The 27,077-nt window shown below is 39.3% G+C and overlaps 1 protein-coding gene across 1 annotated transcript; it reads right to left on the bottom strand.

Moving 5' to 3' along the window:
• Positions 1–24,594: 24,594 nt before the first annotated feature.
• Positions 24,595–25,533, bottom strand: LOC124508118 (olfactory receptor 4F3/4F16/4F29-like). The gene has a single exon (XM_047074533.1). The coding sequence runs from the start codon at positions 25,531–25,533 to the stop codon at positions 24,595–24,597; it is 939 nt and encodes a 312-aa protein (XP_046930489.1).
• Between the last annotated feature and the right edge of the window lie 1,544 nt (positions 25,534–27,077).

The following is a 27,077-nucleotide window of genomic DNA, read 5'->3' as shown; positions in this document are numbered from 1 at the left end:
TCCCTTGAAAAAAAGAGACAGAGAAAGAAAGAAAGAAAGAAAGAAAGAAAGAAAGAAAGAAAGAAAGAAAGAAAGAGACCCCTGGAGGCCTGAGGTCACATTGAAATTGTTTGACCAAATCACATACTGGGCAATGCAGCAAGCGGAGCCACAGATGAGCTGACAACTGGAGAAAACACAATATAGATCAGAGAGCGTAAAGGCAGGTACAGTAATTGGAAGCCAGTGGTAACTCTATACTTTACTCTTTCTCCCATATCTTCGTTCTCAAATCTGGATTCCCATTAAAAAGCAACTTCAGTACAACATTATGACTATAGTTAACACTGTTCCATGATCTACAAGAAAATTGCTAAGAGAGTTAATCCTAAGAGTTCTCATCAAAAGGAAAAATTTTTTCTTTTTATTTAACCTATGAAAAGATGGATATTAACTAAAGAAATCGACCGTGTTTGTCATTTCACAATATACATAAACCAATCCATCATATTCTACACCTTAAATTTATATAGTGATATATATCAATTATTTCTCAATAAAGCTAGAAAAATCTATTTCACTTTCTTTCCCATACTGTTCTCTACACAGTTGCCCCAACTCTTCCCTCCTGTACAATTCCTACTTCTGCTCATTTTCGTATACCCTTCCTCTCTGGAAGCATAGGAACCTATGAAGGAGAGTCTTCTTATAGAGTATGGTCCACCAACTCCTCTGCCCCTCTTCACCACCACCACCTACCTAACCTGTCAAAAGATCTCATAACATCAGGCTCAGGGAATCAGAGGAGTTCCACACACTGAATTTCCTCCCGTGCATAAGCATTGCCCATATCCTTCCACTCACCCTCCCTAGGACAAGAAGCTAAACAAAACTCTGCTATTTGGAGAAAGGCTCCTAATTTAGCTATAGCACAAGGTGGTGACCAAATGATGCATTAGAGTTCTGGGATTTTCAGCCTGAAGTCATCAGTCCAAGGGAACGGTCTCATAGGATTTTGAGGGAGGGAGGAAAGAGGTGTACGATTATCTTATACAAAATAAAGAGCTACTAGTTTATTTATTACATCCTTTTTAGCTTTTTTATTATATAACCCAGGGAAATCTCTAATGAAAGGAAAAATGTATTTTATGTTTTTTAAATGGGAAAAAACTCCAAAACTTTCAGGAAAACAGTTGTAGAACTTAGAAATCTTAACATTTTGTCAACAAAGTCTCTGTGTGTGTTCAAAGGTCCAAACAACAATTGAGAGCACCAAGCATGAATAAATATGAAAACCTCAGAATAATGGAGAAGATGGGAACACTTGGGGTACAAACAGATTAGGACAGAAGGCAGAGAGATGGAGATAGAGAGGTGTGGGCACACTTTCCTTCCCCCAGAAACAATACGAAACCAACCCAAAGAATGGTCAGAGTGCAGCAAATTGGAAAAATAGAAGATAATTCACCCAAAAACTGTTAACACACAATTAAGTACATTAAGATTATTACATTCAAACTAAGTCCCTGAATATAATTTTCTTGGATTTAAAATATATTAAATATGAAAAACATGAAAATAAAATACATTTTCAATAATAGCATATAAATTAATCATTACAGATACCTTCTTCTACTCTGGTAAATAAATATAAGCCAAACTAGTAGAAAACAAAAAATAGAATGAATTGACAGTTCATAAAGGAAGAAAAATTAAAAGGCCAATAAACATAGAAAAGTACAAAATTTGGAGGCATAAAGTTGGTGTTTGTCCTTTCCACACTACATGATGCCCAAGGCCATCCAAGGAGTATCTAGGAGAATGTATTTAATTTATCCCACTATTAAGTATTAATTAAAGGATATAGACATAGTGAAGTTCCCTTTGTTCCTCACAGATTTTTGCCCAGTAGACATACACACACTTTCCGTCCAGTCAAACAGACAACCCCAGGTATTTATGGCCTGTTGAACATTAACCAGTGTTACATCTGTAATTCAGCAATCTTACTAGAATTTCTATGCAAAAGTACCTACAGATACCCTAAATTTTTTCACAGTTTTACAGAGATATTGGCATATGATACTGTGTAAGTTTAAGAAGTATACAGCATGATTCAATACACATAAGTGATAAAATAATTACCACAGTAAGGTTCATTAACATCTCCATCACCTCACTATCATTACTTTGTGTGTGGTGATAACATTTAAGATTTACACTCAGGGTGCCTGGGTGGCTCAGTCAGTTAAGCCACCGACTCTCGACTTTGGCTCGGGTCATGATCTCACAGTCGTGAGATCAAGCCATGTTGGGCTCTACACTGACAGTCGGCTTGGGATTCTTTCTCTCCCATTCTCTCTGCTCCTCCGTCATGTGCGTGCACACATGTGCTCTCTCAAATCAATAAACACTATAAAAAAGATTTACACTCAAAACTACTGTATTATACACAGAAAATTGTTATCTATTGTTACTATGCTATACATTAAATCCTCAGACCTTATCCTTCTTATAGCTGCAAGTTTGTACCCTTTGGACAACATCATCCCATTTCCCCTACCCCTTGGTCCTTGGCAATCACAATTCTACTCTCTGTGTCTAGGAGTCTGACTTTTCAAAACTCCACGTGTAAGGGTTAAATTGTAGTGCAGGGCTAATGCTTAGCTTGAAAAATAACAGCATTGTGTTGACACTGAAGGTTAAGAGATAACAGCCTTGCTTTGCTCTGGTAAACTATGCCTCATACCCTTGTAAATTAGGCTTCATCAATTAAGGAAACAAAAGTTCAAAGAAAAGAGCGTCAGAGGCAGGGTCAAGGAGATCCACTGGTTGCAACTTAGAGGCAGAAAGTCTAAAGTAAACACCTCATTAGGCACTGTTTCTAACTCATCTGGAACCTGTTTCTTTGTTCTGTTCCCAGGTGATGATAAAACGATGTGATCGGTTATAAAAACTCTGTATCCCGGCTGTTCGGGGCCGCACGCTTCTCAAGAGTGTTGTCCCGATCGGTCACCCTTGCCTCTCATTGTAATAAACTTTATTGTGACTGTCACTGGTGCCCGTAGCATTCTGTTTCAGGAGTCGTGTGGATGCAACACACGTAACAAAGAATGGATAGTATTGGTCTTTCTCTGCCTGACTTATTCCACTTAGCATAATGCCTCAAGGTCTACCTATACTCTTACAAAATCAGGATTTCCCTTTTTGATGGCTGAGAAATATTCCTGTGTGTGTGTGTGTGTGTGTGTGTGTGTGTGTGCACGCGCGTGTGTGTACCAAAGCTTCTTTATCCATATCTCTACCAAAGGACACTAAGGTTGCTTCCATGCCTTGGCTATTGCAAACAATGCTGCAATGAACACAGGTGTGCAGATAGCTCCTTGACATAGTAATTTCATTTCCTTCAAGTATATGGCTACAAGTGAAATTGTTGCCTGATATGTAGTTCTATTTTTAATTCTTAGAGGAACCTCCAGACTGTTTTCCATAGTGGCTGCACAAATTCACATCCACCAACAGTGCACGCAAGTTCCATTTTCTCCACATCCTTGCCAATACTTGTTATCTCTTATTTTTTTTATAATAACCGTTCTAATAGGTATGAGATACTACCTGATTTGCATTTCCCTGATGATTAGTGATACTGAGCAACTTTTCATGTGTCTATTACCGTTTGTATGTCTTTGGGGAAATGTCTATTCATTCCTTTGCCCATTTTTTGATTGGATTCTTTGTTTTGCTAGGAGTTCTGTGTATATTTTGGGTAGTAACCCTTTGTAATTTGTTGCAAATATTTTCTCCAATTCTATAAGCTTTTCTTCTCCTATATAGAAGGTTTTTAGTTTAATGTAGTCCCACTTCATTTTTGCTTTGGTTACTGTCATTTAGTGTTCTATCCAAAAAATGGTTGCCAAGACCAATGTTGAGATGTTTCCCTATGCTTTCTTCTAGTAGTAGTTTTACAGTTTAGGGTCGTATATTTAAGTTTTTAATCCATTTTGAGTTCATTTCTCTACTTGTGTAAGAGAGGGGTCCAACTTCATTCTCTTGCATGTGACTATCCAGTTTCCCCAACACCATCTGTTGAAGAGACTATCATCTCTCCATTAAGTATTCTTATCAAATATTAGTTGACTGTACATGCAGGGGTTTATTATGGGCCTTTGATTTTTTTTTTTAATTTTTTTTTCAACGTTTATTTATTTTTGGGACAGAGAGAGACAGAGCATGAACGGGGGAGGGGCAGAGAGAGAGGGAGACACAGAATCGGAAACCGCTCCAGGCTCCAAGCCATCAGCCCAGAGCCCGACGCGGGGCTCGAACTCACGGACCGCGAGATCGTGACCTGGCTGAAGTCGGACGCTTAACCGACTGCGCCACCCAGGCGCCCCTATGGGCCTTTGATTCTATTTCATTGATGTATGTGTCTGTTTTTATGCCAGCACCATACTACTTTGATTAGTATAGCTTTGAAATAAAGTTTGAAATTAGGAAGTGTGAGATCTCCAACTTCGTCCTTCTTTCTCAGGACTGCTTTGGCTATTTAGGATCTTTTGCCATATGAATTTTAAGATGGTTTTTTCTATTCTGGTAAAAACAAAATGCCATTGTAATTTTGATAAGCATTGCACTGAAAATATAGAAGTATAGAATTAATCATTATAGAATTATAATGGTAAGCTTTAAACACTTTAAAATATTCTTTCAATCCATGAACACAAGATATCTTTCTATTTTTTTGTGTGTCTTCCTCAATGTCTATAATCAATTGCTTTGAATGTTCAGTGTATATATCTTTTACTTCTTTGTTTAAACCTATGTTTAAGTATCTTATTCTTTTGATGCTATTTAAATTAGAATATTTCCTTTATTTCTTTTTCAGATAGTTCGTTCTCAGTGTAAGAAATGAAGTGATTTCCGTACATTGGTTTTGTATCCCACAACATCACTAAACAAATGCATTTATTAGTTCTAAGTTTCTGGTTGGGTCTTTGGGATTTTCTGTATTTAAAAAACTCTTATCATCTGCACACATAGACAATACGTTCCTTTCTGATTTGGATGTCTTTTACTTCTTTTTCTTATCTATTTACCATGGCTAGGACTTCTAGCACTGTGTCGCAAAGCAGCAGCTAGAGTGGGTACCTCCGTCTTGTTCCTAATCTTATAGGAAAAGGTTTCAAACTTGCACCATGGAGTATGATGTTTGCTATGGTTTTATCATAAATGGCCTTTATTATACTTCAGTACATTCGTTGTATACCCAATTTGGTGACAGCTGTTAATCAGGAGAGGATGTGGAAGACTGTTAACTTCTTTTTCTGTATCTATTGAGATGATCGTATGATTTTTATCTCTCATTCTATTAGTGTGGTATATCACATTTATTGATTTGCATATGGGCATCAGATTATCACCCTGTATACTTCAAAGTGACATATCTATCAATAATAGCTTAATAAAGCTATAAAACATACTCTTTTTTATTTCAAGATGCTGTCTTTACTGATGGTCGTTGAAAAGAAGCTAGACCTATCAATGTAATCATTTCATCAGGAAACCAGATTAGCCACAGAGAATGGCATATTTAAGTGGTAATTCAACATGTTCTTAGAATTTGGTTTCACTAAAGCTATAAAACTACTTAAATACTTCTGTGATAAGTACATCAGTAACCAGTAAGATTCATAGATTTTTCCTGCTACTCACAAAACTTCAGCCTCTAAATGCACCATTCTCTTTGTAGCCCTAAACCCTGTAAGTAAAGTGAAGTTGAACACCAAAGTCCTTTTCTTTCAGAATATGCTATCTGTCACTCAGATAGTAACTTCCAACACAGGGTACTACAGCAAACCAGCTTAGCACTGAATCACAGGTACATCAAAAACTGAGAGCTAGAAACCTTTCTTCAGGGCTTCAGTGACAGCTCCCATCTCTGCAGCTAATCTCTAATTCGGGATAGAAACAGTCTGTTTTGTTTTTTTTTTTTTTCCTGTAAATTTGCTGGAAGTATCGATGGGATGCAGAAAAGGAAATTCATGAAATTACTGGGTAAGGATCCAGGGTCATATGATGCTGCAAAAAGCTGTATATTTCCACTCGGGAAATTTTAGATGACTCTGTATCTAAAAGCAGTTTTGGAAACTGAGAAAAGAAAATACGAACAGTAATAAGGAACAAAACAAAATCACAAGCAATGACCACCCTGAACCATAAGGGACAACACAAAATAAAAATCACAGGAGTGTTGAAAATGAACAAGCTGTACCCCCTTCACTTAGGTTAACAAGCATTTGCTGAGTCATGTCTCAATGAAAACTCCAACTTGCTCAGGGAGGCACTACTACAGTCATTTTGAATAAAAACTTGCCTGTGCCTCTAATTAGAGGCTAACTAGTCTCAATTTGTATCTTGTTGGTGTGCTGAAATAAAAAACAAAATCAAGAGACAGAAGACAGTGTTGAATGAAAACATTTTATTAAATCCAATCCGGCAACAGACTAGAAAAATCAAAGATAGTAGTTCAAAGGAAATGGGAAGAAAAGGAGTTAAGTGCGTTCAAGCCAAAAGTCTATGATCCATGCCATAGGGGGAAAGCAATCTCTGAATTTTGTTGACCCGGTTGGCAGCATCCGGGTAGGCGGGTGAGGTGAGCCCTACGCGGCTGGGCTCGCTGTTTGTGCTCCACTGCAGATGAGGCGTCCGAGTCTAGGACACACAGGTGTCTGCAGGGCCGGTCGGACAGAATAGACAAGTGAAAATAGAATTTTCAAAATGCTAAAATCACGACATTCCTACAAAGTCATTAATTAACAAGCAAACTAACATGTGTTAAAATCAATTCAAGTGGGGGCGCCAGGTGTCTAGGTCAGATAAGCATCTGACTTAGGCTCAGGTCAGTATCTCCCAGGTCATGAGTTCCAGCCCCGCATCAGGCCCTGTGCTCACAGCTTGGAGGGAGCCTAGAGCCTGCTTCACATTCTGTGTCTCCCCCTCTCTCTGCCCCTCCCCTGCTCATACTCTGTCTCTCTCAAAAATAAATAGTAAAAAAAAATTTTTAAGAGCATAATCAAAGCCAAAGGCCCACATTCCTATACAACCACATAATCCCAGAGGATCCCCTAGCCAATGCCCAGTATTCCATGGAAAAGGCACCCAGTCATTTCTTTGCCCATTTCCAAGCCATTCTCAATTTTTCCCTATTAGTCAGTATTTACCTGTTTCCCAGAGCAACAACTATTTGAGGTTAAAAACGGACAGAAGAAGAAAACAAAACATACACACCAAAACAAAAACAAACACACACAAAAAAACAGTCTTCCCTGCAGTGCAATCAAATGATATTCAAAGGAGAGGAAAAATTCGCCTTTGGTTATTCACTGCTCCAATCTACTTGGCTCCCTGCAGAGAAACTAGTCTGCAAGAACATTTGGAGTGCTGTCCCAAAGTGATGTGCTTTGAGTAAGCTTTTTATGAAATAAACTCAGTCCTGAGGCTGACCCAGTATGATTCAAGTTTCTCTGTTTGACTGTGATATAATGGAGGTAAACAGAACATTGTCATTGTGTTTTCAGTGCCTTCACCTCCAACACTCTTCCTGCACCAACAGAAGTTGAGTGTGAAATAAGGGGAGGAGGAGCTCTAGGAAGAGCTATCTCTATAACTTGTCAAGTCACAACTTCTTGAGGTGGCATTATTTTGCTCCAGACATGTATATAATTATTCAAAAACAATGTATATACATAAAATTGCCAAATTTTCAAGACAAAACAGTCATAAAGAAAGTGCATACACAAAGACTACAAGAACCCTAATCAGAAAAACCGCAGCACAAACTATAAAAAATATGGGCAACGTATGTTTATATTCACCTTCCTGTCCCTTGGTCTTTCTCTTGCTACAAGAAATAACTGAATTCCCTGCCTTTGGAGCTCTTGGTGCAACTATAGGAATAATTGTTTACAATCACAATTTTCTCCCCTTTTCCTTTCCCACTTGCCCAGAAATTTACAGGTAATGAATATCTTAGTTGGAGGTTACTGCTTCCCATTCGTAACTATAGAAAATTAAAAACCAGTAGAGATGTTGCCAGCAGGTAAGGCTCATACTGATAACACAGAAATAAGCTAAAAACAAGATACTAAAGAGAAGTCTGATGAATAGATAATGAAGATGTGGTATAGATATGGTATATACAGACAGATATGGATATATGCATAGATATTATACACACACAATGATATATACATGCTGTGTTTATGTATATATCACAATGGAATATCAGTGACCAAAAAGAATAAAATCTTGCCATTTGCAACAACCTACACGGAACTAGAATATATTATGCTAAGTCAAGTAAGTCAGAAAAAGACAACTGTAATATGATTTCACTCACATGTGGAATTTAAGAAACATAACAGATAAACGTAGGGGAAGGGAAAGAAAAATTAAGATAAAAACAGAAAGGAAGGCAAACCATAAGATTCTTAAATACACAGAACAAGCTGAGGGTTGCGGGAGGGATGGGGTGGGGAGGATGGGCATTAAGGGAGCACTGGGTGTTATATGTGGGTGATGAAACACAGAGTTCTACTCCTGAAACCAATACTACACTGTATGGTAACTAACTTGAAATTAAATTAAACACAAAAAGAAAAGAAAACATAACAAGTAATAACGACGTGAAGGAGAAGAAAGAGTAAAACTAAATTACCAAATAAATCTTTAGGCCTCTAACCAGAAAAGACTGACTTAAAACATAAACTAACTGATAAAATCTTTCTCGTTTTAGCCTGAAAATCAACAAAAATCCTCTTGCGGCAAAGGAAGTGAGTTAAAAGCCAAGGATATTGATGGGAAGTTGTAAGAATGTAGCTTAAAAATACTCTGTTTTGATTCTATTTATCCCTTTTTAATGAGGACTACACTTAACTTTTGTTTGAAGGATACTCCTATGAAAACAATGCAGCTAAACAGAAGGTTTGCATGAATGTCTGAGAAGTTTTCTTGGTTTTTTAAAAAGGCTAGATGCCTTTTGTCATTCTAGGCTAATTTGTGCATTCTGCGTACACTAGATTTTAAAGTTCTTAAGAATAGTTGAATTGTGTTATCACAAACTGAGTTATTCATTAAATCATTAAGTTGAGGAATTCAGGTTTGTTGTGTTAGAAAAAAGCTAAAAATTCACTGAGGGCAACTGATTTCAATAAAGGAAGAACTCTTGTCTCAAAGACAGACACAAGTTGATTCTGTACAGTTAGAGATCGAATAAAGAAAACAAGATGAAAGTACAGGTACAAGTTTGAGACACTGTCTGCTTCCACGGAATTTTTTTTATCATTTAAAGTTTTTTATTTCGTGGGGCCTGGGTGGCTCAGTCAGTTGAGCGACCAATTCTTGATTTGGCTCTGGTCATGATCTCACAGTTCATGGGTTTGAGCCCCACATGTGCAGAGCCTGCTTCGGACTCTCTCTCTGCCTCTCCCAGCGCCACCCCCCCCCATAAGCAAAACAAATAAATAAATGTTTTTTTTACTTATTTATTTTAGACAGACAGGCAGAGTGTCTGCATGTAGAGGAGGGACAGACAGAGACAGAGAGAGAGAGGATCCCAAGCAGGTTCTATACTGAGGTGGGGAGCCCATCATGGGGCTAGAACCCACAAATGGGATATCATAACCTGAGCTGAAATGAAGAGTCCAAGCTTTAACCAACTGAGCCACCCGGGTGCCCCCCATTTGAATCTTGATTTGAGGCTATTGCTACTGTGGTTTCTGATATGAGAAAGTCAAAGAAATAGCCACTCATCCTTCTACTATTTTCTAAAGAGAGATGAATTTGAAAACTCACATGACAAGCATTAATTTATATTAATTCTATTCTCAGCTTAGTAATTTCCTAAATGTTTTAAATCATTAATTAGTAAGTTCAAGGATTTTTCTGTGAAAATCTCCTTGTCCAATAAAAAAAAAATCTGCGATGATATTACTAAAACAGTAGCACTTAATTAGGCAAAGTGGGAACAAGGTGACGACGGCATAAGGGTCGATCTCATTCATACTTATTAAAACAGGCTATCAAAAACTGGGCAAATCTTGAGATTGGTTGTGTTTTAAAGCCAGGGTTGATACAGGCAATTCAAGAGACTGGGGCAAAAATAAAGAAAGTGCAATGTGAATCACAAGGTGTTCTGGTTACAATTACACAATTGGTGGAGGTGGTTGTTCTAGTTCTCAGTCATGCATGACTGATTGAGGACTGTGTTTTGCCAATTCAGAGGGTCAGAAAAAAAGTAGCCTCACTCCTGACTACATCACCGTCAGAATTTCTAGATGGCATTGATGTCACAGAAACAATAGTTTGGAGTCCAATTAGGAACCTAGCAATATGCTCCTTTTGTTGAATGATGGGTTGTTGGGTCACGTGGTATGATACGACTATACAGCAGCCCTTAAAACTTTGGAAATTACTTGCAGTGGCAATGCACAGAAATTCAAGAGCAGAATAATTATGAAACACTGCAGAATGCTTCAGAGACAGAATTGTAAATTACCAAACTCGAGCCTAAACAATGTACCTTTGCATCTAATTACCTACCTTGGCAAGCCAGATAAACCATCTTCTTCAGTTTAGACATTAAGTGTTCTTTCTGGCTTACATCAAGTGCAACAAAAAGTGTTGGCAAAAGCACAAACATAACTTACTTGGCTACCTAATAGAAAGTCTAAAGCTATTGTGTGGTCCACTGTTACATAGGCTAAAATGATGCTTAGACTTCCATATTCAGCCTCAAAAGCTATCAGAGCCCATTATAACTTCAGCTGAGGTTAATGATACCTTTCTGGCCATGTTTTCCAATTAATGATCACTTACAGAAATCTCCACTTTAGGGATGGCACCATAAAGAGTGAATCAGTGATTCCTCTAGGAAGTTCTTCAGTTGTTAGGTCATGCAAGATTTCCTTGGAAGGGTGAGGAAAAGATGCTACTAACTGATGATGATAAAACCGAGTGATGTAGCCACCAAAAAACTGCTAGAACTGTTTCATGAATTCACCAAAGTGGCAGGATAGAAAATCAATGCATACAAATCGGTTGTACTCCTATACACCAACAATGAAGCAACAACAAGACAAATCAAGGAATTGATCCCGTCTACAATTGCACCAAAACCACAAAATACCTAGGAATACATCTAACCAAAGAGGTGAAAAATCTGTACACTGAAAATGATAGAAAGCTTATGAAAGAAATTGAAGAAGACACAAAAAAACAGAAAAAGATTCCATGCTTCTGGACAGGAAGTACAAATATCATTAAAATGGCATTACTACCCAAAGCAATCTACACAGTCAATGAATCCCTATCAAATAACACCAGTGTTCTTCACAGAGCTAGAACAAATACTCCTAAAATTTGCACAGAACCAGAAAGACCCCGAATAGCCAAAGCAATCTTGAGAAAGAAAACCCAAGCAGGAGGCATCACAATCCTGGACTTCAAGCTGTACTACAAAGCTGTAATCATCAACACAGTACGGTACTGGCACAAGAACAGACACTCAGATCAATGGAACAGAATAGAGAACCCAGAAATACACCCACGAACGGAGGGCCATTGAGTAATGTCACAAATTAATCTTTGACAAAGCAGGAAAGAATATCAATGGAACAAAGACAGTCTCTTCAGCAAGTGCTGCTGGGAAAACTGGACAGCAACATGCAGAAGAATGACCACTTTCTTACACCATACACAAAAATAAACTCAAAATGGATGAAAGACCTCAATGTAAGATAGGAAGTCATCAAAAACCCTTGAGGAGAATGTAGGCAAAAACCTCTTTGATCGTGGCTGCAGCAACTTTTACTGAACATGTCTCTGGAGGCAAGGGAAACAAAAGCAAAAATGAACTATTAGGACTTCATCAAAATAAAAAGCTTCTACACAATGAAGGAAACCATCAGCAAAACTAAAAGGCAACCAACAGAATGGGTCAAGCTATTTGCAAACGACATATCAGGTCAAAGTTTAGTATCCAAAATCTAGAAAGAACTTATCAAACTCAACACCCAAAAAACAAAGAACCTAGTGACAAAATGGGCAAAAGACATGAACAGACACTTCTCCAAAGAGGACATCCAGATGGCCAATCGACACATGAAAAAATGCTCCACATCACTCACCATCTGGGAAATACAAATCAAAACCACCATGAGCTAGCACCTCACACCTGTCAGAATGGCTAACATTAACAACTCAGGCAGGGCGCCTGGCTGGCTCAGCCGGTTAAGCATCTGACTCAGATTCAGGTCATGATCTCAGTGTGTGAGTTCGAGCCCCATGTCGATCTCTGTGCAGACAGCGTGAAGCCTGGAGCCCACTTACAGTTCTGTGTCTCCCTCTCTCTCTGCCCCTCCCCTGCTCGCACTCTGTCTCTGTCTCTGTCTCTGTCTCTCTCTCTCTCTCTCTCTCTCTCTCTCTCTCAAAAAATAAATAAACATTAAAAAAATTTTGAAAAAACCTCAGGCAACAACAGATGTTGGCAAGGATGCAGAGAAAGAGGATCTCTTACGTATTGGTAGTGGGAATGTAAACTGGTGCAGCCACTCTGGAAAACAGTATGGAGGTCCTCCAAAAATTAAAAATACAACTGCCCCTGCCCCATCCATGCTCTCTCTCACTTTCTCTCTCTCTGTGAAAAATAAACTTTAAATATTTTTTAAAAATTAAAATAAATATAGGGGCGCCTGGGTGGCACAGTCGGTTAAGCGTCCGACTTCAGCCAGGTCACGATCTCGCGGTCCGGGAGTTCGAGCCCCGCGTCAGGCTCTGGGCTGATGGCTCAGAGCCTGGAGCCTATTTCCGATTCTGTGTCTCCCTCTCTCTCTGACCCTCCCCCATTCATGCTCTGTCTCTCTCTGTCCCAAAAATAAATAAGCGTTGAAAAAAAATTTTAAAAAAAAATTAAAATTAATATAGAACTACCCTACAACCCAGCAATTGCACTACTACATACCTATCTAAGGGATACAGGTGTGCTATTTCCAAGGGACACGTGCACCCCAATGTTACAGCAGCACTATCAACAATAGCCTAAGTATGGAAAGAGCCCAAATGTGCATTGATGGATGAATGGATCAACAAGATGTGGTACATATATAGAATGGAGTATTACTCAGCAATCAAAAAGAATGAAATCTTGCCGTTTCAACAACATGGATGGAACTAGAGGCTATTACACTAAGCAAAATTAGTCAGTCAGAGAAAGACAAATATTATATGACCTCACTCATATGAGGACTTAAGACACAGAACAGATGAACATAAGGGAAGGGAAGCAAAAATAATATAAAAACAGGGAGGGGGACAAAACATAAGAGACTCTCTGATATGGAGAACAAACAGGGTTACTGGAAGGGTTGTGGGAGGGGAATGGGCTAAATGGGTAGGGGGCATTAGGGAATCTACTCCTGATATCATTGTTGCACTAACTTGGATGTAAATTTAAAACAAAACAAACAAAAGCCCCTGAGTAATGTAGTACATTAGTTCCTTGTAGTATTGGGCCATATCTGCTTGCAACAGAATGGAGTCTAAGAACAGATGATATTCTAAGATGCACAGATTGACCTGTTACAAAGCCATCAATAGACTATGAGGTAAGGAAGCTGAAATATTTCTGAAAGGTTTGAATAATTGTAAATTAATTCCATTTGTCTTACAAGCACCAGGTGATGTACAGAATTGTTGAATCACTACAGTAGACACGTGAAACTAACATACGACTGTATGTTAAGTAACTGGCATTAAAATAGAAACTTTTTAAAAAGTCAAAAAAAAAAAAAAAAGGAAAGGAAAAGAAAGAATTCCATTTGTCTTTTCTCCTAGGCCAGAAGATGGGAGATGGTATGAATAGTGGAGTTTTCATGTACATGAGAAGGTCTTGCGTAGGTCTTTTATGACAGTGTCGTGACTCCCCAAGTGGGAAACTGAGGATACTCTTCCCAGTGTCAGAGACAGATCGCTAACAAGGATGTTGACCGTTCTGAAAACAAACATAGAAAAATAAAACATATTCATATCCCATTGCAGGGAGTAATAATATGAAGTCAGTTTGGATGTATTCAAATGGTCTGTGAGATTCTGCCTCCCACATATGCCTAATCTTGACAGTTTTGCCATGATTATATCATCGGAAACTAGGCATGTCTTAGAGATACTCTACGTGATTTTTCTAAAATTTCCCTAGCAGTGTTGATTTACAATGATGGTAAACTTGTCCTTACTATGATGGGTAAGTTCACGTAGAGTCAAAAAAAGTTCTCCTTAAAATCATCAGGGACTACAACACATGTATCCTGGAAGTGACAGAGATTATCTTCATGGAATCTACATCCAGATCATTTCCAATATTCCTTCTTGAGGTTCCAAACGAATTTTGGCTCTCCATGACTTTTTCAAACTCCTCCAAAGTCCTATTTAGGGGAAGTATCACAGAAACAAGCACTTTGTAAGGGCTTTTTACCATAACTCCTTGCATGGAACATATTCTCACTTACACAGCAACTCCATGGTCCCTAGCATCTCCAATCTTCTGGCTTAGTCGAAAACACGAAGGTAATTCTCAAATGGAAACTAGTCAAATTTGCCTTATAAGATAACTAATTGCAATGCTTTTTAATTTACATGCTCCTTTAAATTTTATCTGGTGTGGATACAAGTAAGAAGGGTGTTTGCAAATCCTTGATCAGAATGGATGAATCAGGGCCCTAAAAATGTTAGCAGATAACAGCTGAAGAAGAGTCACATTAAATACATCAGACTCATATTTCCAGGTTGTAAACAGTCATTTTAATTAAATGACTACTAAGAGATAAAAATATAGGTGCCTAGGGATCCAAATCTAGGGATTTTCACATTATTCCACAAATTCTCATTAATGAGGTCTTCCCTTCGGCTGTATCTCTGATTTGAAAAGCATATTAACTGAATCAATTGGCACCATAGAGATTGAGCGAAGATCCTAATGTCACTTCGTGCTTCAGTCCGTCTGTTGTTAATCAACATGAAGGAAGTCTTTTTCTCATTTCAGTCTTTGTCTCCTTTTCACCGACTTACAATGAAAATAGACTACCTTCCTTTCTCCCAAGACTCAACTCTCTTGGACAAGGGCAGTTTCTACTATTCATATACCATCTATCCATAACTCGTGCAACACTACTACATAGAGAGTGGACAGTCAGCTACGATTAAGAGGCACATAGACCAAATCTACACTAAACCTGCCATTTTTCCCATGTAAATATTGTCCAATTTGGCTATTTTATAAGAAGGCTAGGAGGATTTTAACTTTCTTTTGTGTGACTGGCTTTCAGGGCTTGGCTCTAAGTCAGCCTACAGGCCGTTATTTGTAACTCCTCCAGTTGGTCTCACTCTGATTTCCAACAATAACTACTCCCCAGGGTTAAAATACAAATCAACCAAAGTATCTCCTCATAAGCTATGCAGAGAATTAGGGATTGCCATCATAACCTCCATATCTAAAGGGCAGAGCAATTGGATATGAAAGCATCTTGAGAGCCCCAGTGATACCAAACTGAGAGATTGACCCAAACCCATTCAATGAATAAAGGATCTGGAGACCATTAAGATAGAACTTCCTTTGAGAAAGGATGATAAAATGTATAATTATCTATGAGTTCACCAAAGATATACCAGGAGAAAGGCAATGCAATTTTTGACACTAAAAACCATGCCTGTTAGAATTCTTTTAGAGGTCAACTCTAAAGGCGAATAAACTACCACTAGTGATTATGATTTACATATAAGCTAGCAAAATGGAAGAAGATGGTGGCTAAGGAGGACGCTGGGCTCACCGCGTCCTGCTGATCACTTAGATTCCACCTACACCTGCCGAAATAACTCAGAAAACCGCCAGAAGACTAGCAGAATGGAGTCTCTGGAGTCAAGTGCAGACGAGAGGCCCACAGAAGAGGGTAGGAAGGGCAGAGAGGCGGAGAGCGCTACACGGACTGGCAGGAGGGAGCCAGTGCGGAGGGGCAGCCCGCCGGCCAAGCAGAGGCCCCCCCGAGTCTGGATTGCAAAAGCGGAGGGTCAGGACGCAGTGTGTTCAGACAGCAAGCAGGAATTAACATCTGGGAGGTTATAAGTTAACAGCTCTGCTCAGAGAGCAGGAGGGCTGGAGGACAACCTGAGTGAGAGTTGTTGAGCCCAGGATGACACAGCGCAGCTTGGTGGGGAACAAAGGTGCTGCCAGCGCAATGTCCCTCGCTCATCCCCCTGCCAAAATCCCAGAGGGAACTAGTTCCTGTCAGGGAACTTGCTTGCACCGCGCAAACACCCAACCCTGTGCTTCTGCAGATCCATCCCTCCGGCGGCGGCGGAGGGTATGACTCCCGCCCAGTGCCACAGGGCCCCTCCAAAAGCTGATCAAAGAAGGATAAACGAGCTGAGCCTGCCCCTCCTGCCCCCGTGCACCTTGCCTACCCACCCCAGCTAATACACCAGATCCCCAGCACCACAAGCCTGGCAGTGTGCAAGTAGCCCAGATGCGCCATGCCACCCCACAGTGAATTCCGCCCCTAGGAGAGGGGAAGAGAAGGCACACACCAGTCTGACGGAGGCCCCAGCGGTGGGCTGAGGGCAGACATCAGGTCTGAGTGCGACCCCGCCCACCAACGCAAGTTATTCAAGACAGCACAGGGGAAGTGCCCCACAGTTCGGCACCACTCCAGGAACTATCCAAAACGAGGAATCAGAAGAATTCCCCACAAAAGAATCTCCAGGAATACTGACAGCTAATGAACTGATCATAAAGGATTTAAACAATATAACAGAAACTGAATTTAGAATAATAGTCATAAAATTAATCGCTGGGCTTGAAAACAGTATAAAGACCAGCAGAGAATCTCTTGCTACAGAGATCAATGGACTAAGGAACAGCCAGGAGGAGCTAAAAAATGCTATAAATGAGCTGAAAAATTAAATGGAGATGACCATGGCTCAGAGATTGAAGAGGCAGAGGAGACAATAAGGGAACTAGAAGATAAAATTATGAAAAATGAGGAAGCTGAGAAAAAGAGAGATAAAAAAATCCAGGAGTATGAGGGGAAAATTAGAGAATTAAGTGATGCACTAAAGAGACGTAATCTACGCATAATTGGTATTCCAGAGGAGGAAGAGAGAGGGAAAGGTGCTGAAGGTGTACTTGAAGAAATAATAGCTGAGAACTTCCCTGAACTGGGGAAGGAAAAAGGCATTGAAATCCAAGAGGCACAGAGAACTCTCTTCAGACATGACTTGAATAGATCTTAGGCACGACATATCATAGTGAAACTGGCAAAATACAAGGATAAAGAGAAAATTCTGACAGCAGCTAGGGATAAACGTACTCTAACATATAAAGGGAGACTGATAAGACTTGTGACCGATATCTCTACTGAAACTTGGCAGGCCAGAAAGGAACGACAGGAAATCTTCAAAGTGATGAACAGAAAAAATGTGCAGCCGAGAATCCTTTATCCAGCAAGTCTGTCATTTAGAATAGAAGGAGAGATAAAGGTCTTCCCAAACAAACGAAAACTGAAGGGATTCATCACCAATAAACCAGCCCTACAAGAGATCCATCCTAAGGGGGGATCCTGTGAGACAAAATACCAGAAACATCACTACAAGCATGAAACCTACAGACATCACAATGACTCTAAACCCATATCTTTCTATAATAACACTGAACATAAATGGACTAAATGCGCCAACCAAAAGACACAGGGTATCAGAATGCATAAAAAAACAAGACCCATCTATTTGCTGTCTACAAGAGACTCATTTTAGACCTGACGACACCTTCACATTGAAAGTGAGGGGATGGAGAACTATTTATCATGCTACTGGAAGCCAAAAGAAAGCTGGAGTAGCCACACTTATATCAGACAAACTAGACTTCAAATTAAAGGCTGTAACAAGAGATGAAGAAGGGCATTATATAATAGTTACAGGGACTATCCATCAGGAAGAGCTAACAATTATAAATGTCTATGCAACGAATATGGGAGCCCCCAAATATATAAATCAATTCCTCACAAACATAAGCAACCTTATTGATAAGAATGTGCTAATTGCAGGGGACTTTAACACCCCACTTACAACAATGGATAGATCATCTAGACACATGGTCAATAAAGAAACAAGGGCCCTGAATGATACATTGGATCAGATGGACTTGACAGATCTATTTAGAACTCTGCATCCCAAAGCAACAGAATATACTTTCTTCTCGAGTGCCCATGGAACATTCTCCAAGATAGATCATATACTGGGTCACAAAACAGCCCTTCATAAGTATACAAGAATTAAGATCATACCATGCATACTTTCAGAACACAATGCTATGAAGCCTGAAATCAACCACAGGAAAAAGTCTGGAAAACCTCCAAAAGCATGGAGGTCAAAGAACATCTTACAAAAGAATGAATGGGTCAACCAGGCAATTAGAGAAGAAAATAAAAATATATGGAAACAAGCGAAAATGAAAATACAACAATCCAAATGCTTTGGGATGCAGCCAAGGCAGTCCTGAGAGGAAAATACATTGCAATCCAGGCCTATCTCAAGAAATAAGAAAAATCCCAAATACACAATCTAACAGCACACCTAAAGGAAACAGAAGCAGAGCAGCAAAGACACCCCAAAACCAGCAGAAGAAGAGAAACAATAAAGATCAGAGCAGAAATAAACAATATAGAATCTAAAACAACAGTAGAGCAGATCAACGAAACCAAGAGTTGGTTTTTTGAAAAAATAAACAAATTTGATAAACCTCTAGCCAGGCTTCTCAAAAAGAAAAGGGAGAGGACCCAAATAGATAAAATCATGAATGAAAATGGAATTCTTACAACCAATCTGTCAGAAATACAAACAATTATCAGGGAATACTATGCAAAATTATATGCCAACAAACTGGACAATCTGGAAGAAATGGACAAATTCCTAAGCACCCACACACTTCCAAAACTCAAACAGGAAGAAATAGAAAATTAAAAAGACCCATAACCAGCAAAGAAATTGAATCGGTTATCAAAAATCTCCCAACAAATAAGAGTCCAGGACCAGATGGCTTCCCTGGGGAAGTCTACCAGACATTTGAAGCAGAGATAATACCTATCCTTCTCAAGCTGTTCCAAAAATAGAAAGGGAAGGAAACTTCCAGACTCATTCTATGAAGCCAGCATTACTTTGATTCCTAAACCAGACAGAGACCCAGTAAAAAAAGAGAACTACAGGCCAATATCCCTGATGAATATGGATGCAAAAATTCTCAATAAGATACTAGCAAATCGAATCCAACAGCATATAAAAAGAATTATTCACCATGAGCAAATGGGATTCATTCCTGGGATGCAGGGCTGGTTCAACATTTGCAAATCAATCAACGTGATACATCACATTAATAAAAGAAAAGATAAGAACCATATGATCCTCTCAATCGATGCAGAAAAAGCATTTGACAAAATTCATCACCCTTTCTTAATAAAAACCCTCAAGAAAGTCGGGATAGACAGAACATACCTAAACATCTTAAAGGCATTTATGAAAAGCCCACAGCTAATATCAACCTCAATGCGGAAAAACTGAGAGCTTTTCCCCTGATATCAGGAACATGACAGGGATGTCCACTCTCACCCCTGTTGTCAACGTTTATTTATTTTTGGGACAGAGAGAGACAGAGCATGAACGGGGGAGGGGCAGAGAGAGAGGGAGACACAGAATCCGAAGCAGGCTCCAGGCCCTGAGCCATCAGCCCAGAGCCTGACACGGGGCTCGAAATCACGGACCGCGAGATCGTGACCTGGCTGAAGTCGGACGCTTAACCGACTGAGCCACCCAGGCGCCCCTCACCCCTGTTGTCTAACATAGTGTTAGAAGTTCTAGCATCAGCCATCAGACAACAAAAGGAAATCAAAGGCATCAAAAGTGGCAAAGATGAAGCCAAGCTTTCACTTTTTGCAAATGACATGATATTATACATGGAACACCCGACAGACTCCACCAAATGTCTGCTAGAACTGATACATGAATTCAGCAAAGTTGCAGGATACAAAATCAGTGTACAGATATCAGTTGCATTCTTATACACTAACAACGAAGCAACAGAAAGACAAATAAAGAAACTGATCCCATTCACAATTGCACCAAGAAGCATAAAACACCTAGGAATAAATCTAACCAAACCAGTAAAAGATCTGTATGCTGAAAACTATAGAAAGTTTATGAAGGAAATTGAAGAAGATATAAAGAAATGGAAAAACAGTCCATGCTCATGGATTGGAAGAATAAATATTGTTAAAATGTCAATACTACCCAACGCCATCTACACATTCAATGCAATCCCAATCAAAATTGCACCAGCATTCTTCTCAAAGCTAGAACACGCAATCCTAAAATTTGCATGGAACCACAAAAGACCCCAAATAGCCCAAGTAATATTGAAGAAGACCAAAGTGGGAGCCATCACAATCCCAGACTTTAGCCTCTACTACAAAGCCGTCATCATTAAGACAGCATGGTATTGGCACAAAAACAGACACATAGACCAACGGAATAGAATACAGACTCCAGAACTGGACCCACAAACATATGGCCAACCAATCTTTGACAAAGCAGGAAACAATACCCAATGGAAAAAGACAGTCTCTTTAACAAATGGTGCTGGGAGACCTGGACAGCAACATGCAGAAGAATGAAATGAGGAAACTTTCTGACACCATTCACAAAAATAAACTCAAAATGGATAAAGGACCTGAATGTGAGACAGGAAACCATCAAAACCCTAGACGAGAAAGCAGGAAAAAAACTCTCTGACCACAGCCGCAGCAATTTCTTACTTGACACATCTCCAAAGTCAAGGGAATTAAAAGCAAAAATGAACTATTGGGACCTCATGAAGATAAAAAGCTTCTGCACAGCAAAGGAAACAATCAACAAAACTAAAAGGCAACCAACGGAATGGGAAAAGATATTTGCCAATGACATATCAGACAAAGGGCGAGTATCCAAAATCTATCAAGAGCTCACCTAACTCCACACTCAAAAAAAAAATAATCCAGTGAAGAAATGAGCAGAAAACATGAATAGACACTTCTCTAAAGAAGACATCCAGTTGGCCAACAGGCACATGAAAAGATGGTCAACGTCACTCCTCATCAGGGAAATACAAATCAAAACCACACTCAGCTATCACCTCACGCCAGTCAGAGTGGCTAAAATGAACACATCAGGAGACTATGGATGCTGGAGAGGATGTGGAGAAACGGGAACCCTCTTGCACTGTTGGTGGGAATGCAAACTGGTGCAGCCGCTCTGGAAAACAGTGTAGAGGTTCCTCCAAAAATTAAAAATAGACCTACCCTATGACCCAGCATTAGCACTGCTAGGAATTTACCCAAGGGATACCGGAGTGCTGACACAAGGGGCACTTGTACCCCAATGTTTATAGCAGCACTTTCAACAATACCCAAATTACAGAAAAAGCCTTAATGTCCATCAACTGATGAATGGATAAAGAAATTGTGGTTTACATACACAATGGAATACCACGTGGCAATGAGAAAGAATGAAATATGGCCTTTTGTAGCAACATGGATGGAACTGTAGAGTGTTACAGGTACCATATGTTTTCACTCTTTTGTGGATCCTGAGAAACTTAACAGAAGACCATGGGAGAGGGGAAGGAGGAAAACAAAAAAAAAAAAAAAGTGAGGGAGGGAGGGAGCCAAACCTTAAGAGACTCTTAAAAACTAAGAACAAACTGAGGGTTGATGGAGGGTGGTAGGGAGGACATTGTGGGTGATGGGTAATTAGGAGGGCACCTGTTGGGATGAACACTGGGTGTTGTATGGAAACCATTTGACAATAAATTTCATATTAAACACACACATGCACACACAAAACAAACAAACAAACATTAAAAAAATTTTTAACTGGATATACTTTTTAGCAGTTAAAAATCTTTTGGGAGAAATTAAAATGTGAATAAAAAATTTAAATGATTATGATCCCCTATTGATACCAAATTTATCAATCTCTAGGAAGTGATCTGAGATACAGATAACATATATAAAATTTTCAAGCAGAGCACAAAATTAAAGATAATCTAATTGATCAATGAGAGAGGAAAAACAAATAGATTATGATTCTCATATAATGCAGTAGTATGTATGTATTTAAAATTATTTTGTACTGCAACAGTTGATAATGTGAAAAACTTCTCTGAATGTAATATTCGTCAAAAAGGCAGGCAGGATAAAATGCAGAGACCATTAAATGTCCCTTTTATAATATCTATTTTTATTTAGGCAGAGAAAAACACTACAAATTAGCATATCAAAATATTGCCACTAATTATCTCCACATAGTGATTTTATGGGTAATTTCTATTTCATCTCTAATTCAAAGGAAGCTTTTCTTTTTATTAGAAGAAAAAAATTGTATTACAAAAAAATAGTACTTTCTTAAGTAATAAAACATGGAGGAATTCACATCAGAAATCATGGAAAATACACTCTTCTTAGAACCAGAAATGTATTTATCAATACCCTTTCGATTATACAGGACAAAACCACACCTCAAACAAATTTAAGCAAGAAGGTTAATGTATTCGCCCATTTATTAGCTCAGCTGGTCACCAAATTCATTGGTGGGCAAGAATGAAGATGAATGCCAAAGACTGTTGGAACCAAGAAACTGGCTACTGCCAAGCTTCTATCTGTAAATCCTATGTCTTTTTCCACATATGTTGTTTCAGTATCCCAGACTTGATTTTTGACAGCAGGAAGTATGATGGGCAGCAGTTTCTCCATATCACAGCTCAAAAAGGGATGAGCTTGTTTTCTCTCTGTTCTTGGGTCTACCATCCTGAGGAAAAGCTCAGATTTGGCCCATCTTGGTCAGAGGCTCATACCTGAAGCCTTCAACTATGGCTAACAGATGTGTCATCAAGACTTGGTTCAGAAGCATCCTTCAAGCAAACAGAAGTAGTCAGAGAGGTAGGATTTACCTGTCACCTTCTAATCATATGACATGGTTACAGCAAGACAAAGCTACATTTACCAGGAGAAGCAGGTTGCTGATTTGAGGAAATAACAGAATTGATGTCCACTAAAAGTAGTTATTTCTTCAGAGTACAATGACCTTTAGAATTAAGTGATACAGAAAATCTTCAGGTACTATGCAGTTGGTGCATCTGTCTTATCATACATACAGACCTGATAGAAGAGCAGCAAGACAAAAGATTGGGAGGGGTAGAAATTTTTTTAAATCAGAGAGGAATCTGGCAATCCCTGCTAGTCTACTGAACATTATTTAATCAGTAAAAGAGAAACCTGGAATCTCCCCTGTAAAAACACTACTTCCAAACAAATCTTAGGAGACTGAGTATAAGTGCTAGCTACTAAACAGTTTTCCAAGTATCCATCCGGGGTGTTAAAAATAATGAATGAATGATAAAAAGAACAATGGAAATTGAAAGAAAACACAAATAAATTAGCAAGTGACATTGTAATTTCATTAATAAGGACCACTTACAAGACAATAGGAATACTGATTAACTGGTTAAGGACTATGTGTAAGGATACATAAGGTTCAGAGTTATTTGTACTACATCTCTGAGAATGAGCTTGGTTCTTCTTTGGTAAAGTGGATATGAACTGAAATTTCTAAATCCATGTATGCAAATCCCACATTCTTATAGAATATAATACAGTCATATACAAAACACCTCCAAAACTAAAACTTAGCTTGCAATGACTCAAATCCTGTAAATGCAATGGGAATACTATTATTTCAGAAGAAGAAAAAGGAAGAACCTGGCTAGTTACAAAAAAAATGAGAACGAATCTTAAAGAACGTAGGAGTTAGATAGTCTGAAACTGAGTACAAACAAAAGTCAAAAGGTAAATCTGGTGAGACCAACCAGCTCTGTCCAGACAGAAAGGTGGCCTGGCCTAAGGATCCATTATTTTTCCACTTCTGATGGCAGGCCTATCCTCAAAGGCATCACAATCTCATGTGATTATTTGAGTGTCCAGCTGACTCCTCTTACTCTGATTCCCACCTCATTAATGTCCTTTCATCACTTGACTTCTCATAAATTTCCCTTCACTGAATTAATTAGGCTTACATGAAAGTTCAGACCACTTGCTGATCTTTTACAGCAAGTTAATCAATTGGCATCTTGATATATGTATATATTTCTATCTAGTATCAATTTATTTAGTGTCAATCAGCATCCCCTTATGTAACGCACTCAGACACTGAAGAGACACAATTTTCAATTCTAGACCACAGTAAATTCATCAAGGTAATGTCTCCCGAGAGACAAGCAATTGTCCTTCTCTGGGAGCTACTGTTTTTCACACCACATGCTTCCTTCAACCAACCGCAGGCAGCAACACAATCTCTCAGTTAAGATTTTTTAAGACCCTTGTTAATCTGGGACAACTCAATGGTAGTAAGGTACTTGGAATCTGGTATTCAAACTATAGATATGTATTGTTACTTCAAGTCAGTAAGGAAATTTTGTAATACTTGTGTCATTTAAGAAATTCTTCTATAAATAATAAACCGACTACACACTTTTCTCATTGCCACTTTCATCTCTTTGTTCCTGAATGTATAGATGACTGAGTTAAAAAAAGGAGTGAGAACTGCATCAAAGACAACAAGATATTTGTCCAGGTGTGAGGTGGGGTGAGGCCAGATATAAACGAAGATGCAAGGGCCAAAGAACAGAATCACCACCATGACATGAGTTGACAAAGTGGAGAGGGCCTTAGATGTGCCTGCTGAAGAGTGTTTCCGAACAGTGATCAGGATAGAAATGTACGAGACAATCAATATGAAGAATGATCCCAGAGATATGAACCCACTGTTGGCTATGACCATGAACTCTAGATGGTAGGTGTCTGTGCAGGCAAGTCTGATGAACCGAGGAAAGTCACAATAAAAGCTGTCTAACACATTAGGGCCACAGAATGGCAATGTTATTACAAAAACCAGTTGAATCACAGAGTGGCTCAACCCAATTACCCAGGCAGCAACTGTAAGCAAAATACACATTTTTCGGTTCATAATAGTCAAATAGTGCAGAGGCTTGCATATGGCAACATATCTGTCAAAGGCCATGGCGATGAGCAGCACCATCTCCACACCACCAATGACGTGGATGAAGAAGATTTGAGTGATGCAGCCACCAAAGGAGATGACTTTACGCTTTCTGAAAAGGTCATAAATCATCTTCGGAGAAATGACAGAAGAAATTCCCAGGTCAATGAAGGACAGGTTGACCAACAGAAAGTACATGGGGGAGTGTAAGTGAGGGTCAGAAATCACAGTGAGCATGATGAGGGAGTTTCCCATCATGCTTGCCACATAAACCATAGAGGAGAACACAAAGAGGAGAAGTTGGATCTCCCAGGAATCGGTGAGTCCCAGGAACACAAACTCTGACACCACAGAGTGATTTGCTCTATCCATTGATTTATCCGCTAGAATGTTTCCAGACAGCAGAAAATAACAAGAAACTAAAATGAGAATGTTAATAAAGTTCTACATTAAAATGATTAATCAATCAAGGCTATTCACATTGTGAAAACAAGGTATCCCCTCAATTCCTTCTCAGGGTCATTATTAAATATGCATTTTACCTGGGGTCACCTAGAGCAGTTGAGTCACTTCCACGTGCAATATTCCTAACACCATGGCTGCCAGGACTATGGATCTATAAACAAGAAAATGAAGCAAATATGAAAACATAGATGTATATAGCAAGGATCGGGAGGGGCAGGCAAGTTGGTGCAATGCAACACAAACAGAAAAACAAAGAAGAGGTAAAGATTGCATTTGCCAGAATTCACTGCTATTGCTTTTTTTTTAGTATTTTAAGTTTATGCATTTATACTGAGAGAGACAGAGACAGCACCAGAGGGGGAGAGCAGAGAGAGAGGAAAAGAGAGAGAGAGACAGAGAAGGAGGGACGGGGGGGGAGGGGTAAGAGAGGGAGAAAGAGACAGAGAATCCCAAGCAGGCTCCATGGTGCCAGCAAACAACCTGATGCAGGGTTTGAACCCACCAACCATGAGATCATGACTTAAGCCAAACTCGGATGCTTAATTGACTGAGCCACCCAGGCACCCCTCGCTGGTACTATTTTAACTGTTCATACAACAATTCCTCAGTCATTCAAGTCGTCTTATTTCTTACCCTCAACTCATCTCAGACACATATTATGTCTCTTGTAGTAGGTCTTATACCAGTACCTACAATCACTTTTGCAATTCACACTAAGCCCACAGGGTAGTGGCGAGCTAAGGAAACCTGACTTAGGATATAGAGGTGACTTGGGTGTATGCCAGGACCAAGGGCAGAATAGATGTTGATGGCACAGAGTACTTGCATGAAACCCAGAAAGTATAAGTACCTAGAAAAATGGTTAGCAGGACTTCTCCGAGATGTTCAAGGAGAATGGGGTATTATGGGAAGTTAAGGAAGCCAATGCCATTTATCTGTCCAGAGTCTTTATAATCTCTGACGTTTGTGAACCTTGGTTATAGTTATTGGAGCCCTAAGCTTTGGGAGTTTGGATGAAGATATGCCCACTAATGTCACAGTTACCACATAACCATGACTCTCTCCCGTTCTTCCATCAACCTTAGGCCTTTTATTTTTCTTATCTCATGGCTTCCCTTTCAATTCTCTCCATTGTCTGAGATCCAATGCCAAGTCTGACAGTTCCCTGCCCCTAATTTTGCATGACTACATGAGTCTCTCTACTTGTTACCCATTTTTTTCAGACTAAAATGTTGCCATGTAGGAGACATATTCTTGCCTGTGTGTCCAACTCTGCATCTCCAGCCCTCTGGTTCCCATAATACTTAGATTTGCTGCTAAAAAGGGAGGTGATCTGAAAAAAAGAGGTAGGTTGCAGAATAAACAGTAAGGACTGGTAAAATAAAGATACGTGAATGCACAAAAAGCCTCATAACTGGAACCAAAAGGAAAGAGCAAGAAAAACCTAGCAG

The sequence above is a fragment of the Lynx rufus genome, unplaced genomic scaffold, assembly GCF_022079265.1.
Source record: "Lynx rufus isolate CCGP_SWC_20201006 ecotype Redwood Valley unplaced genomic scaffold, mLynRuf1.p SCAF_13, whole genome shotgun sequence".
Lineage (NCBI taxonomy): Eukaryota > Metazoa > Chordata > Mammalia > Carnivora > Felidae > Lynx > Lynx rufus.
Note: the sequence above shows the minus strand (reverse complement) of the source record. Positions and strands in the feature narration are given on the sequence as shown.

Excerpts from the sequence above, each read along its gene's own strand:
- LOC124508118 (XM_047074533.1), bottom strand. The coding sequence starts at position 25,533 with ATGGATAGAGCAAATCACTCTGTGGTGTCAGAGTTTGTGTTCCTGGGA.